The 14,048-nt window shown below is 41.9% G+C and overlaps 1 protein-coding gene across 3 annotated transcripts in view; it reads right to left on the reverse strand.

Annotated features, from left to right (window-relative positions):
* Window positions 1-14,048, reverse strand: part of DST (dystonin) — a 1,528,317-nt gene that overhangs the window by 460,227 nt on the left and 1,054,042 nt on the right. For 2 of the 3 annotated variants that reach the window (XM_086926448.1, XM_086926449.1), the window contains 4 exons: window positions 11,394-11,627; window positions 10,199-10,351; window positions 8,039-8,272; window positions 6,400-6,690 (listed from right to left, as the gene is read on the reverse strand). In XM_086926448.1, coding sequence (XP_086782574.1) covers window positions 6,400-6,690; window positions 8,039-8,272; window positions 10,199-10,351; window positions 11,394-11,627 — 912 coding nt within the window. The remainder of the gene's footprint in view (window positions 1-6,399; window positions 6,691-8,038; window positions 8,273-10,198; window positions 10,352-11,393; window positions 11,628-14,048) is intronic. The other variant, XM_086926451.1, reaches the window with a different exon arrangement.

Here is a 14,048-nt window from a genome sequence, read left to right on the forward strand (position 1 = left end):
CTGAATTAAGCAGAAAGCTCTCACCCAGTCAAGAGATCAGGGCTAGATCCAACACCGTTTTTTAGCTCACTGCACCATCCCAGTTTCAGAACCTGGCTGTATGCAAATTAGTCTGTTCCTGTCCCAGTGCATGATGGGAACAGGGCAAACCAAACTACAAAAGCCAATTCTTACACTGGGAAGGAAACAAGCTCCCGGGGACCGGTTTCTGGCATTACAGCCGTCTTCGGCCCGGTTTGCTTGAATCCTGATGGTGCAATGAGCAAGGGTCTCACATCTGAGAATACCCTTCCACGCTTAGGGTGGACAAAAATATTTACAACAAGGGGTGGTGAGGGACAGAGTCTCTGAATTAAGCAGAAAGCTCTCACCCAGTCAAGAGATCAGGGCTAGATCCAACACCGTTTTTTAGCTCACTGCACCATCCCAGTTTCAGAACCTGGCTGTATGCAAATTAGTCTGTTCCTGTCCCAGTGCATGATGGGAACAGGGCAAACCAAACTACAAAAGCCAATTCTTACACTGGGAAGGAAACAAGCTCCCGGGGACCGGTTTCTGGCATTACAGCCGTCTTCGGCCCGGTTTGCTTGAATCCTGATGGTGCAATGAGCAAGGGTCTCACATCTGAGAATACCCTTCCACGCTTAGGGTGGACACAAATATTTACAACAAGGGGTGGTGAGGGACAGAGTCTCTGAATTAAGCAGAAAGCTCTCACCCAGTCAAGAGATCAGGGCTAGATCCAACACCGTTTTTTAGCTCACTGCACCATCCCAGTTTCAGAACCTGGCTGTATGCAAATTAGTCTGTTCCTGTCCCAGTGCATGATGGGAACAGGGCAAACCAAACTACAAAAGCCAATTCTTACACTGGGAAGGAAACAAGCTCCCGGGGACCGGTTTCTGGCATTACAGCCGTCTTCGGCCCGGTTTGCTTGAATCCTGATGGTGCAATGAGCAAGGGTCTCACATCTGAGAATACCCTTCCACGCTTAGGGCGGACAAAAATATTTACAACAAGGGGTGGTGAGGGACAGAGTCTTTGAATTAAGCAGAAAGCTCTCACCCAGTCAAGAGATCAGGGCTAGATCCAACACCGTTTTTTAGCTCACTGCACCATCCCAGTTTCAGAACCTGGCTGTATGCAAATTAGTCTGTTCCTGTCCCAGTGCATGATGGGTCAAGCCCTGATCTTTGGACTGGGTAAGAGTGGTCTGCTCAATTCAGACACTCTGTTCATCACCACCCCCTTTTGTAAATCGATTTTGGCCACTATAGGTGTGGCAGGGTATACTCAGACATGAGTCCCTTTCTCACTGCTCCATCAGGATTCAAGCAAGCCGGGCCGAAGAGGCTGAAATGCCAGAAACCGGTCCCCGGTAGCTTGTCTCCTTTCTGGTAAAGAATTGGCTTGGTAGTTTAGTCTGCCCTGTTCCCATGATGCACTGGGCCAGGGACAGACTGATTTGCATATAGCCAGGTTCTGAGCTGGGATGGGGCAGTGAGATAAATAACGGTGATGGATCAAGCCCTGATCTTTGGACTGGGTAAGAGTGGTCTGCTCAATTCAGACACTCTGTTCATCACCACCCCCTTTTGTAAATCGATTTTGGCCACTATAGGTGTGGCAGGGTATACTCAGACATGAGTCCCTTTCTCACTGCTCCATCAGGATTCAAGCAAGCCGGGCCGAAGAGGCTGAAATGCCAGAAACCGGTCCCCGGTAGCTTGTCTCCTTTCTGGTAAAGAATTGGCTTGGTAGTTTAGTCTGCCCTGTTCCCATGATGCACTGGGCCAGGGACAGACTGATTTGCATATAGCCAGGTTCTGAGCTGGGATGGGGCAGTGAGATAAATAACGGTGATGGATCAAGCCCTGATCTTTGGACTGGGTAAGAGTGGTCTGCTCAATTCAGACACTCTGTTCATCACCACCCCCTTTTGTAAATCGATTTTGGCCACTATAGGTGTGGCAGGGTATACTCAGACATGAGTCCCTTTCTCACTGCTCCATCAGGATTCAAGCAAGCCGGGCCGAAGAGGCTGAAATGCCAGAAACCGGTCCCCGGTAGCTTGTCTCCTTTCTGGTAAAGAATTGGCTTGGTAGTTTAGTCTGCCCTGTTCCCATGATGCACTGGGCCAGGGACAGACTGATTTGCATATAGCCAGGTTCTGAGCTGGGATGGGGCAGTGAGATAAATAACGGTGATGGATCAAGCCCTGATCTTTGGACTGGGTAAGAGTGGTCTGCTCAATTCAGACACTCTGTTCATCACCACCCCCTTTTGTAAAAGGATAGTGTTTGGCCCTGCAATAGGATAGTCTGTGCAGGGGAATTTGAGTGTATGGCCCTGCAGGAGGAGAGACTGTCCAGGAGAAGTTATTCATTACCAAGGAGGGAGAGATCCACAGAGTACTTAAACAGCTGCTTTGAAACCAGTACTGGTTTCTAAATCAGTTAACTGCCGGAGGTGAGAAGATATTTCCTGGGATTTTCACTTCTTGCAGGAGGAGCTGATGATTTGGCTGGCACCTAGAAGCCTACCTGCCTGCTCAGAGATGTAAGGAGAGTTTCTGGCCCTGCAGCAGGAGTGACTGTCCTGCAGAAGAAGCCCAACATTCTACTGGCATGAGGAACACCCAGAAAAAGCTGACTGCTGGAAGAAGCCAGGAATCTACACGCATGGTGGAGGGGGTTTTGGTGAGTCAGAAGACAACCCTTGTCATGAGGAATTGCTCTGTCTATCTAGTCAGTTCCTATAGTGAACTGCGCCAATATATTCAAATAAAGAGCAACATCTGTTATTCAGCATCCCTGAGATGAAATGAAAGACTGGTGCTGCTGCTGCCCTACATAAGGGCCTCCATGGAAAAGGAGCCTCTGACATTGCCTGGGAGGTCTCGACTGCGAAAAATAAACAGCAGCTGGAAGATCGAGCACACTAGCTGCAAATGACGAGACCAAGAACCCCTCAGGCCTGAAAGGCAGCAACTGCCGAAGACCAGCATCTGCCATGCAGGCCTGTAGCACTGATCCCTGACTAGTGATTTGTATGCTGAGTGCAACCACTGTTGTGGTCCTGCATCATGCTGGTCCTGCCACTCTTGCAGGTTCAGGTCATCCAGAGGATATGTACCTGTGCCTTATCAATGCTTATGCCCACACTGCAGATGACAGACATTAGTAGAACTCCTAGAACAAGAAGAGGATACCATAAGGGGTGTAGCACATCACTAAGGGCCAGATGTAGGTATCCAAATACCGCCGGTAACGGCCAAAAATATCGATTTTCGGCCGTTACCGGCCGGTATTTGGATACTGAGATGTAGGGAATGAAAAAATACAGATTCGGTAATTTTACCGATTCAGTAAATTTACCGATTCGGTAAAATTACCGAATCTGTATTTTGTAATGTAGGTAGCACTGTAAACAGTGCTACAGGGCTTTAAGGATTTGTTATTTACCACCAACTATTAGTTGGTGGTAAATAACGAATTCCTGTGTAAATGCAAATATGTGCATTTACACCTGTGCCATGAAGCACACATACATGTCCTTAGGGCATGTATGTGTGCCACATGGCACACAAGCACTAATCAGCGGTGCAACAGGGTGTCAAAGTGACACCCTGCCACCCTTGACTTTTTCGGTATTTACCGAATCGGTAATTACCGATTCGGTAATTGACATTCATTCCTATGGGCCTCCAGGCCCATAGGAATCAATGGCAAATACCAAATCGGTAAATACCGATTCGGTATTTTTTTACCGAATTTTTATCTACATTGAAATTATCGATTCTAAAATACCGAATCGTAAAATTCGGTATTTCAGAATCGGTAATTTGCACTTACCTACATCTAGCCCTAAGATTCATAAAGAGATTTCAACCCTGTAGCTCCTGTATGAATTGTCCTGTATCTTGTTGCGCTGTGAGATTAAAGTACTTTCTTCTAAGATACGCTTTCAGGTGGACAATATTTTGTGTCTGTTGGTTGATTGTAAAGTTCTAAGCTCCTGTCCTCCACACCACCTCCATGTGAAACCTTTGATTGCTCACCTTCGCTACCGTGAGAGTCCAGTTTGCTGAGCCATAGTAGGCGAGACCCACCAATGGGAAACAACCACCACCCACACCGTTGTGGCTCAATAGGAACTGTTTGCCCTTTGGCCCCCGAATAGGCTCTTACATTTGAAATTATATGAGAAAGAAATAGAAGAAAATAATATGACTGGTACTAACTATGGAACGTGTTATCTCTATCATTTGTGTTCACTGCACCAAGGAGGGAAACAAGAGAGGGGAGGCTTTAACACTAAACCCAGAAAAGCATTTGCTCCATACTTAATGACAACTTTTTTCAAGTCTTGTGGGCCACTGCTCTTTGAACATGAATCAGGGCTAACGTCAGGGAATAGAATTGGCACTCAGCCTATTTCATCTCGGTCGCCCGCATTAGGGTGATATCACAATAAGCAGATTCATACAGCCAGGGCATCTCATTTAGAAACATTTCAATGGAATATGTGAGGCCAGCCAAGGACTCTCATAGTCATGGCTCTCTTATACTTATCAAGCCTCTCAAGAAAGCAGCTATGAAAATCAGTATATTTCTCTGCCATTTCTTGTGGCTAACTGTGACCTCCACTTCACTAACTTTTGTTAAGAACATTCAGCCTATTTCCAGAGCCACAGGTATAGTGTCAAAATTGTCCATCAGTTTATGAAGATGACATAAGGATGCATTCAGTGCTTAATACTGCCCTTCATTCGGCTGTTCTGTCTCACTCCCTTATTCATAAACAAAAGAGTGAGGCTTAGAAATGCTCTTCATAGGGGTTAGGCACTCCAGGAACTCCTTACAGGGGTTGTGGTGCTCCCATAATGGGGGTTTTCTGCGGCTTTTCCATATTGTGCAGGGTCCGCCCCAATTAAGTAGAGCATTCATCCATATCAAATATATAGGCCAGAGGCCTACATGCCCCCGTGTGTAGCTACAGACCATAAAGTCGCATAAAATGTGCTCGATATGTGAGGCAAATATCAGCAACAAAAGGACCCTGAGTCCTACTTCACATTCACTAGTCATTAAGCCCTGGTTCAGCTGGAAGCACGCAGAAGATACTGCATCGCACCTTCACTCCCAATTCTGCATGCCAGCATGCCTCTCACACATCACCCTACATGACTCACTCCAACACACCAGCCTATATAGATAGTAAAGTGTGGATATCTCTTCTGCGCTATATACATTGAGTAAAAGGCTAGATTAAATTAATTCACATTTTTATGTAAGGTCTTAAAAATAACGAACAGATAGTCGCAATGCCAGCTTTGTTATTAATGATGTGCCTGATGATCTGATTAAATGTATTAATGTGTTAACAGTGTTAATCTTTACATTAAAAACATTATCGAGCACTTCATACTTCTTATTTGCCTTCCTGTTTCTGGATGCTGTAAGCAAGAGGTGTTAATATTATCCAAGGTAATGGCATTCAAACTATTGTCCTTGAAATTATGAAAGGCTGAATTGGCCCTATTGGGATTTAAATTTGTGACCTGTAGTTCATTACAGATGTCAGCGGCAAGCATGTACCATCGTAACCTATCGGGCTGGTTCTATAATACAAATTAGAACAGTGGAACGCTGTGAGCTCCACTGAGACAATGGGGTAGCTCGCGGGCAACAACGCCTGGAAAAGGCCTTCTGCTCCAACTGTTCAAAGTATGTCTTATTCTTCCTCCATGTTTATTTGATAACATTCTACCACCAGGGGTAATAATGTGCTATAGCCGTCATATAGCCCTTTTGCTTCGGGTTATACTGGTTGTTAAAAGGCCAACTCCTTCATTATAGATCCACACCTATATAACTCCGATTATGGCCTTTAACAACCAGTACAGCCCTTGGTACTAGGTTATAATACTATACTAGGCATTTTGTCACTCATCAAATGCACAGTGTTGCTGAGAATAAAGTAATCCCAATAATGGATGATATTGTGCCAAAAGTATGCAATAATGCATACTATTACCTGTCCTTCAATATCCGAAGGAACCTTTCAGAAACAATATATTCAACAGTAAATAATCAGAAATACATACATTTCCCAATTAACAGTTTGCAGCGCTTTTTGACTTATTCATATGTATGCCACTGGCTCCCACCACAGATAGCAATTGTATAAATGTGCTACTATATTGTCCACTGACACATCTTTCTCTCTTCCTTTGTACTGTGGATATACAAATATTAAAAACATTACCCTTTGTAAGGAATAATTACAAAATAATCTTCCTACAAGCATAAGTGATGCAAGCATAAATTACCCTGCAAACAGTATTATCTCCCAACCCAAAACATGTAATAAGGTTGAATAAAAGCATCTAGGTACCTTGGCCTTTTGATACTGTCGACTCAAATCCTTTTCTTTTTCCTTTGATATAATGTGTCCATCCACATCTGTTTCTGTTGTCTGCTTCAAGTCTATTACATTACCATTTACTTCTTCCATTTCTCCTTCAATAGAATTCCCCTCTTCCTCTCGATTATGTGTTCCATTCTGCTCTATTTTCTTCTTCTTTTTTCTCTTTCCATTTTCTGCTTCCCCTTCTACATCTGTTAGCAAGTCTAAAAGACGTTCTATTTTATGAGTGCTCTCTTCCAATTGTTCAACTGCGGCAACCTGCAGGAAAAATGTTTACTTCAAGACACAGAATTTCAGGGTACAACAGAAGAAATTCACAGTCACGACACCTTCTCCACCTACTCTTGATAAACAGACCCTATTTAGCTTCCAGTTTTAATATGAGGCATGACTGTTTTTCTAGGAGGGTGTTTTGTGAATTGACTATCCATTCTTGTAAAAGAACATTCTCAAACATTATTACTGAGTCACAACCCACACGTTACTAATCTTGATCTCTGGCTCTTTTTGTACCTTTCCCCATTTAATGATTATGTGTTATATTATGTTCATCTTCTTTAAAAATTGAAACATCTGCCATATTTCTATGCCTATCTCAACTATTGTACTATCCTACATTGAGGGTGGCGATGCCGTTTTCTCAGAACACCTCTACTTTTTCTCTACTTTGTCACTTGTTCGTTAACGGTCATAGGAAAGGCCCATCCAATTAATTAATTTATTTATTTATTTATTTATTTATTTATTTATGTATTTATAGATATATATATATATATATATATAGCGCCTGAATCACCCCCGGAGGGGTATCTCTGCGCTTGTGGACAGACATGAAGGTGCTGATACTATGTGAGGTATCTATAACAAAAATGTTGGCAAAATGGCATTATTCTCTTGCTTTTAGGGGGAAGAAGGAGCTTTAGTTGGAGGACCATAAAGGACTTCCAGATTGGTATAATTGCAGCCTATGGTAGATTGATACTCTTCCATTCATATTTTGTGTGCGTACATTTTAAATTGTACTCTGGAGGAAACTGGAAGCCTGTCTGACACTGTCCTATTATGCTGATGTTGAGAAACAAGTCAAACAACATAGGGTCTTCTGCTTAGGATGGGGTAGCTCTACAAAAGCTGATCTTTTCTTTATGAACTTGGCAGAAAGAGGCTCCTGCACACGCCTATTGGAAGTCTAATAGAACATATATTAACGTGAATAACATACGAGGATGTCATTCCTCTTAATCTATATAGTATGTTAATCTGTTTAGTCTGCTGTGTTTAAGTGGCACTTTTTGTTCAACATATATCTAACCAGCTTCAATCTTTTTTCTTTTCTGCTCCACCCCGAATGAACTGCTGGCGTGCCTACTTTCCAGTCCTCAACAATCAAATCAGGTTCGCCAATGTATGTTTCAGCCCTAGCTTACCTTTAAGTACTCTGGCATAGGTGATGGCATGCCTGTTGTCTTAACTGCAACAATTCAAATATCCCTCACCTCCTTACATACTTGAGTCAGAGTTCGATATAACTTTAATAGGGGAGGTAACATAGAGTTAATATTCGTGGTTTCACAATTTAGATAAAGTGCAAGTCCTGTGTAAGAACCTTTTCTGTTTCTTGCTTAATTGCTGTAGTCACAGCTTTATCAAGCTCCTTCTTCGATTCCTCAGCCCTTTTTCTAAGCAGCTCATACTTGGTCTTGGCTTCACCGAGTTTCTGTTCGATGACAGCCCTGTCCTTGGAGGGCAGTTTATCTCCATTCTCTAGGAGGAACTTCTCTGTGTTTTTCACGATCTCTGCCAATTCACTTGCTCCGGCCTGCATATCCTTCTGCAACTCCTGAAAGAATTAAGGAAAGGAATTGTTATGGTTAATGAGTGTGTCATAACCTCACAAACTACAAATCCCATATAGAAATGTGAAACATTATTATTTCAATGTAGGACTGTGTGCAATGTTTAACAATAACAGTTTTAGTGGAAATACCATATGACTGGTCCAACACCACTTGAATAAGCCATTATGCATTACACAGTGGTGCTTGTTACAATGTAAATAACGTTCAGCTGCACAGTCCATAGAAAAGGCATTTTTTTGATTTGCCTCAAACTTTTGTTACCATGGATGAGAGTTCAGCAAATTTAGCGCTCGCTCACCTTATGTAGCTAAGGTACAATTATCTTGCACTTCCAGGCCAGGGAAAAAAGTTAAACAGGGGCTCAGTAAAAATGTTTTGCCGTTTTGGCTCCAATAGGAAATGTTGCTCTCAGCAAAAACTGCTGAATGTAACTTGGCATGAAAGAAGAACTTTACTCAGGAAGCAGGTATATCATTTTTTGGTGTCAATTTGTTTACTCTTTTTTGAGAAATTAGCATTTAAGAAGTTGAGGAAGGCTTGAAAGGGTTAACACTTTGTATATCTTGTCAATTGAAAAGCCATTTTTGATTTGCTTATAACTCTTGCACCATTTGCACCGTTCGACAAACATGCATGAAATTTGGCAATCACTTAGTATACTGAAATTACACAGGGTATTTTCAAATCAATGCGGATTCTTCAAGGGCATTGTTTACTAAGGAGGGCTAAAAAAATTAATTTGCTAATAACATTGGCATGTCATGAATCTGCACTAAATCTATCACAAGCATAAAAAGATTAGTTTTCAATGGGTAAATTAAATTCTGTATCAGTCCGCCATGGGGGGCAGGGGGGAGATATTAACATTTTCTTATGATGTCTGTGTTGTTTGAGAAATCCGTATGAAATGTGGCAGGCACTTTACAAATTAGGCCCACTGCAAGGCTAGGCAAGCCATTTGACCCCCCCCCCCGGTGCAAAAGGATGAAGGATGCAGGGCTGGCCCAAAGGCCTTTCACATGACTGAATGAGTACGTGACGGAAAAGTGTGCTAAATCATAACCAGTTATGGTTTTGCATCCCACGTGCACACCATAACTAATATGTTCCATTCATAACTGAAAATAATACCTATTTATCAATTGCAGATTGGACGACTTTCAATAGCATAATCAAATTCATAGTTGGTTTATAAAGACTGATCTATTGGAGGCTTATCTGGACTGATAGAATGTTGTTCTACAGATCGTCACAACGCTGCGCGTTTGCCCTGACTCGTTGAGGTAGCGGTTGCCACCATCTTCGATACTAAGTAAGTTTTGCCCCGCAATCATCCGCAGCTTTATGCGTAAGCACCCGTATTTTTAAACCGCATCTTTCACTCGTTTAATATTTCAATCCTATGCACGTCCTGCATGTTGCTCTAAACCCAGCCACGTTTCTCATCACCATTGTATAGCTCACATCCCGGCACAAACCAGTACTTGTTATCCCCAGCACTGAGCACCATTCACACTTCACGCATCACGCTCGTACCATTATGACCCTTTATTCCGTTCGTCTTCCTTTCAGCTCTCCGTGAAAAAGGGCTTTCCGCCCGAAATGCATTGGAGTAGTTTAATCGCATCATGACAATCTTAACGAGTTAAACATTGGAATGATATGAAGTAAATATCTTTGAATCTTCGTTCAATGAACATTGTTTCAAAAAAATAAACCACACCTTGGACAACCTTTTTTGAATCATGGATATGATCATGTATGGTGTGCCTCACTTGGGGATGTATTAGCACTTCGTGCGTACACCACTTGCTGGTTCTACAGATCTGAACATGTGTCTATTCCTGTTTTTGTATACCACCTGCAGTTGTTTGCTTACAGTTAGGGGTTCTGTTGGTTTTACTTACCTCATGTTCCATCTTACACTGCTCTAGCTCTGCCGTGCTCTCCCCGACGCCGCCTGCATCTTGTTGGCCAATAAGCCGATTTTCAGTTTTTGTAAGTAGGTCACATATTTCCTGGAGTTTTTCCTTGTATTCTTGCTGCTGTTCTTCAACTTCCTACATGACAGTAAAACACACATCAAAGACAGGCATAGTTGCAGATAACCTCATTTCAAATCACCATTGGATCACATTAACAAAGTATGCTGTAAACATGATAGTACTGGAGAGTTGATGGGGCAAAGTGATCAAGAGAGACCTATAGAAAACGTCTTCTTTTTGTGTTTAGTCCCTTAAACAAGACTCAGATAGGATGGAATCGCTACAATGGATTCTGATCAGGCCTACGTTTGAAGGAGACACAGCTGCACAGCTTTCTCGAAATCTGGGATGCAAGCAATTAGTTCTGAAAAAGGATTCCAAAAAGAGGTTAGATTTGATTCAAGAGCTAAAGTACTTGTTATTTTGGTTACCAAATAGCAAATAACTTTGTTTCTTTGACAGAATAAAAAACATGCATGATCAACACTTAGGCAATGTGTTTTTTTGGTTTGCAACAGACCGAAAGGCAGCTGCAACTGAGGCTGCACCTGGGATTAACCAGTGGATATGACTTGTTAGTGGTCAGCATAGCTATCTGTACTTGTTTCGAACAAACCTTCCGTATAGGGTAGAACTTGGAATTAGGATAAGCCTCTAAACCTTCCAAATACAAATTCCAACAGTCTATGGAACATGTGCCTATTCAAGTCATGGTCACGCTGTGGTGTGATGGATAGAAACTACTTCTGTGTTGTCAATGATTTGCTCTACTTTATAAAGTACAAGAGAGGTCATTAAGTCTTCACTTGTCTCAAACAATTAGCTCTTGATATATTGAAAGTATTGAAGCTGGATAGAAATAGAATCTAACATTCCTAGTCTATACTTAAGCAAAAAAACCCTATGCTAACCTGTGGAGGAAATACAAATCCTATGGACTATCAGGACATACGCATGTAGAAAACATATATAGCAAATGAAGCTGTGAGTCACCATGTAGCTCTGAGAAAGTCAGCTCTTATATGTCACTAGTTTTAATGTGTCAGAAATACAAGCTCATAAAACTGGAAGCTTGTTGCTGTAGCACACCAGCATACACTCTACATGCAAAGCAAACCTTCTGGATATCAAGATCTTGTGCTGCCAGCATACTATTCTGTAAGGATTTCAGCTGGGAGGTGATCCTCTCATGTGCTTCGTGGAAAGACCTCTGAGTAGTATTTAGAAGCCGAAGCAATTGCTTGCACTGATTAGGGGAAAGATCCTGCGCATGTTCGGATATGAAGAACTGAATATCAAACGCAGTGGTTTCAAGTAGCATCTTCCTATCATTCAACTGTTTTTCTGTGTTCTGTGGAGAAAACAACCAACAATAGTTAGGAAAGAACCCTAAAAATTAAAAAGTCAAATAAAGATCAGACACATTCAAAGGAAGGTCCTTTACAATGCACCTATCATGTCACAGTTCAGGAGGGACAACAAGAGTCAAACCAGTCGCAAAAAAACATATGATCAAACTTTGATACATAATGCACCTTTACAAAGACACAGAAAAACACAATAAGAAAAAAAACCTCAGAGAGTGTAGAATGCAACAGCCAAGATTGGGCAGAAAGGACAGTAGTGATATTTGGAAGTGGTGGAGGGTGATAGTTGTGATAAGGAATAATGTTACCAACTGTAACAAAACTTCATCTTCTTAAGGATACTGGACAAGATGTACAAAGACTCGATTCACAAAAAGTGATCACAAATTATGCACCTATTTATTGAGAATCAATTCTGATTTTGCAAACAAACCTGTGTAGTAGTTGGTCAGGTCGCACAATCACCAGTCAGAGTAGGTCTCAATACGACATACCTCATTACTATTCATTAGGTAGGCAGAACATTGCTTCTCATTCCAACTGGATCTCATCAGAGGGATGGTGTCCAGCTGGGGTCAGTGGACCACCATGCCTGTGACTGCTTTGAAGGAAAGCATATATTTTTAATGCAGCTCGTTTTTCTTAAAGCATTTGTTTGTTTTTAAAACATTTGTTTAAGAGTTGGCAATGGGCCACTGCCCACTCCCAAACAATTTTTTTTTTACATTTACTAAGTGTAAGGGGTATCCCAAACGACCCTTATCCTTTGCCAATGGGTTACCACCTCCTTTGAGGAATCAGTAATCTTTCAATGGTTTGCTGCCATACTTCAGAAACAACTTTATTCAGCATTATACCATCAAAGTACAAACTCAATACAATATAATTTAAAAAAGCATAAAATTGACTGTAGTCAAAGTAAAAATTCAGGAAAATACATAAATGCATTAAGAAAAAAAATAGATCACTACAATCATATAAAAGATCTTAGCCTTATAGAAACTGTCATAAAACCAAAGCTTCCATTAGTCGAAATGTTTACGCCGTGATCACAGTTAAGCGATATGTTCTTTTTTATATTGTTTTGCCTAACATTCCACAGTCAACAAAAAATGTGAAACCGCAAACACTACACTCTGGCTAGTGTCACAAGTTAAAATTCCCAGCGCCTCTCTATGTAACCTAAAGCTGAAACTGCAGCACAGTGGGTGAATATACAGTCTCCTGGGAGCTTGTTATGCTGGTGCTCAAACCTTTCACTAGCTTTGAGACACGATACACACCGCAGGGAAGAGTAATGCAGTGCGCGCCCCCCACCTCGCTGTGAAGGAAAAAAGGGGCAGAGACCCATTTCTAAATTGCATTAACCATTTCCTAGCAGTTGTCAGCTTGATTTCATCCAAGAAATCCTCCAGCCCATAACTATCTTTCCATTGGAGGAATGTCAAGGTCCGGGATCCAACATTTGGCTGACTATGCAGCAGACTCAGCTTAGGTTCCCAAATGGCATTATAGGCTTTAGATGTTCTACTAGCCTCTAAAGGTAGGTGCATCTCAAAGGTGGCTGAGGCCTATATAGGAAAGAGTATCTCTTACATACTTCAGCCATGGGATATTAGCTGCCCCCACAGTATGTAATATCTCCAACAAACCTGCCTGGTAAGGTGCCAGCTCCAGAGTAGACCAGGCTCTCTTCCGATAAATATGGGCCTCAAACCGATCATATCCATTATGCTTTTTTGCCCCATGTCTAGCCTTAAGGGAAGCAGCATGGTTCTAAGAGGAAACAATTAGCTCTCGCAGAAAGCGATGTTCAACTAGCCCAAAGGTGGACACATCCATATGCCCCCAGAGTACCGTATAGAGCTGAACCGAGCGCTTGACAATGAAAAATTTGCAGTGCAGGGGAAATGGTACCAAAAGTAGAACCCTTCTGCACTTTTACAATCCCCCCCCCCCTGAGGTTTGCTCTAACCTTAGCCTACTCCTATTTATCTGCAAATGCCAATTAAAGTACTCTGTGAAGATAACTCCCAAGTACTCAAAGGTACGTACACGTTCCAAGGGAGACTCTCTAACGTTGGGGTTTGGACGTGTGGTCTTACAAGGCTTTAACACTATATTTAGTTTCAGAGATATTAATATCTAATCCTCTACGGGTACAATAGGTGTAAAACCTATATTTTGCTACCAAAATTGTAGACACAAACCATTCATACACACTATATTAACTCTCTATTTCTAAGGGCCGCCTCACACATGCCCTTCAAAATCGCAATCCACTATACCTTTCTAAACCCATTTTGCAATCCAGTAGAATGTTATCAAATACCAACATGAACTTAGTACATTAAAAAAAAGCCATTTTCCTCGTTGCAAACCCTATGATTTTGCGAATTGCAGAC

Source organism: Lissotriton vulgaris, chromosome 6 (assembly GCF_964263255.1).
Source record: "Lissotriton vulgaris chromosome 6, aLisVul1.2, whole genome shotgun sequence".
NCBI classification, from domain to species: domain Eukaryota; kingdom Metazoa; phylum Chordata; class Amphibia; order Caudata; family Salamandridae; genus Lissotriton; species Lissotriton vulgaris.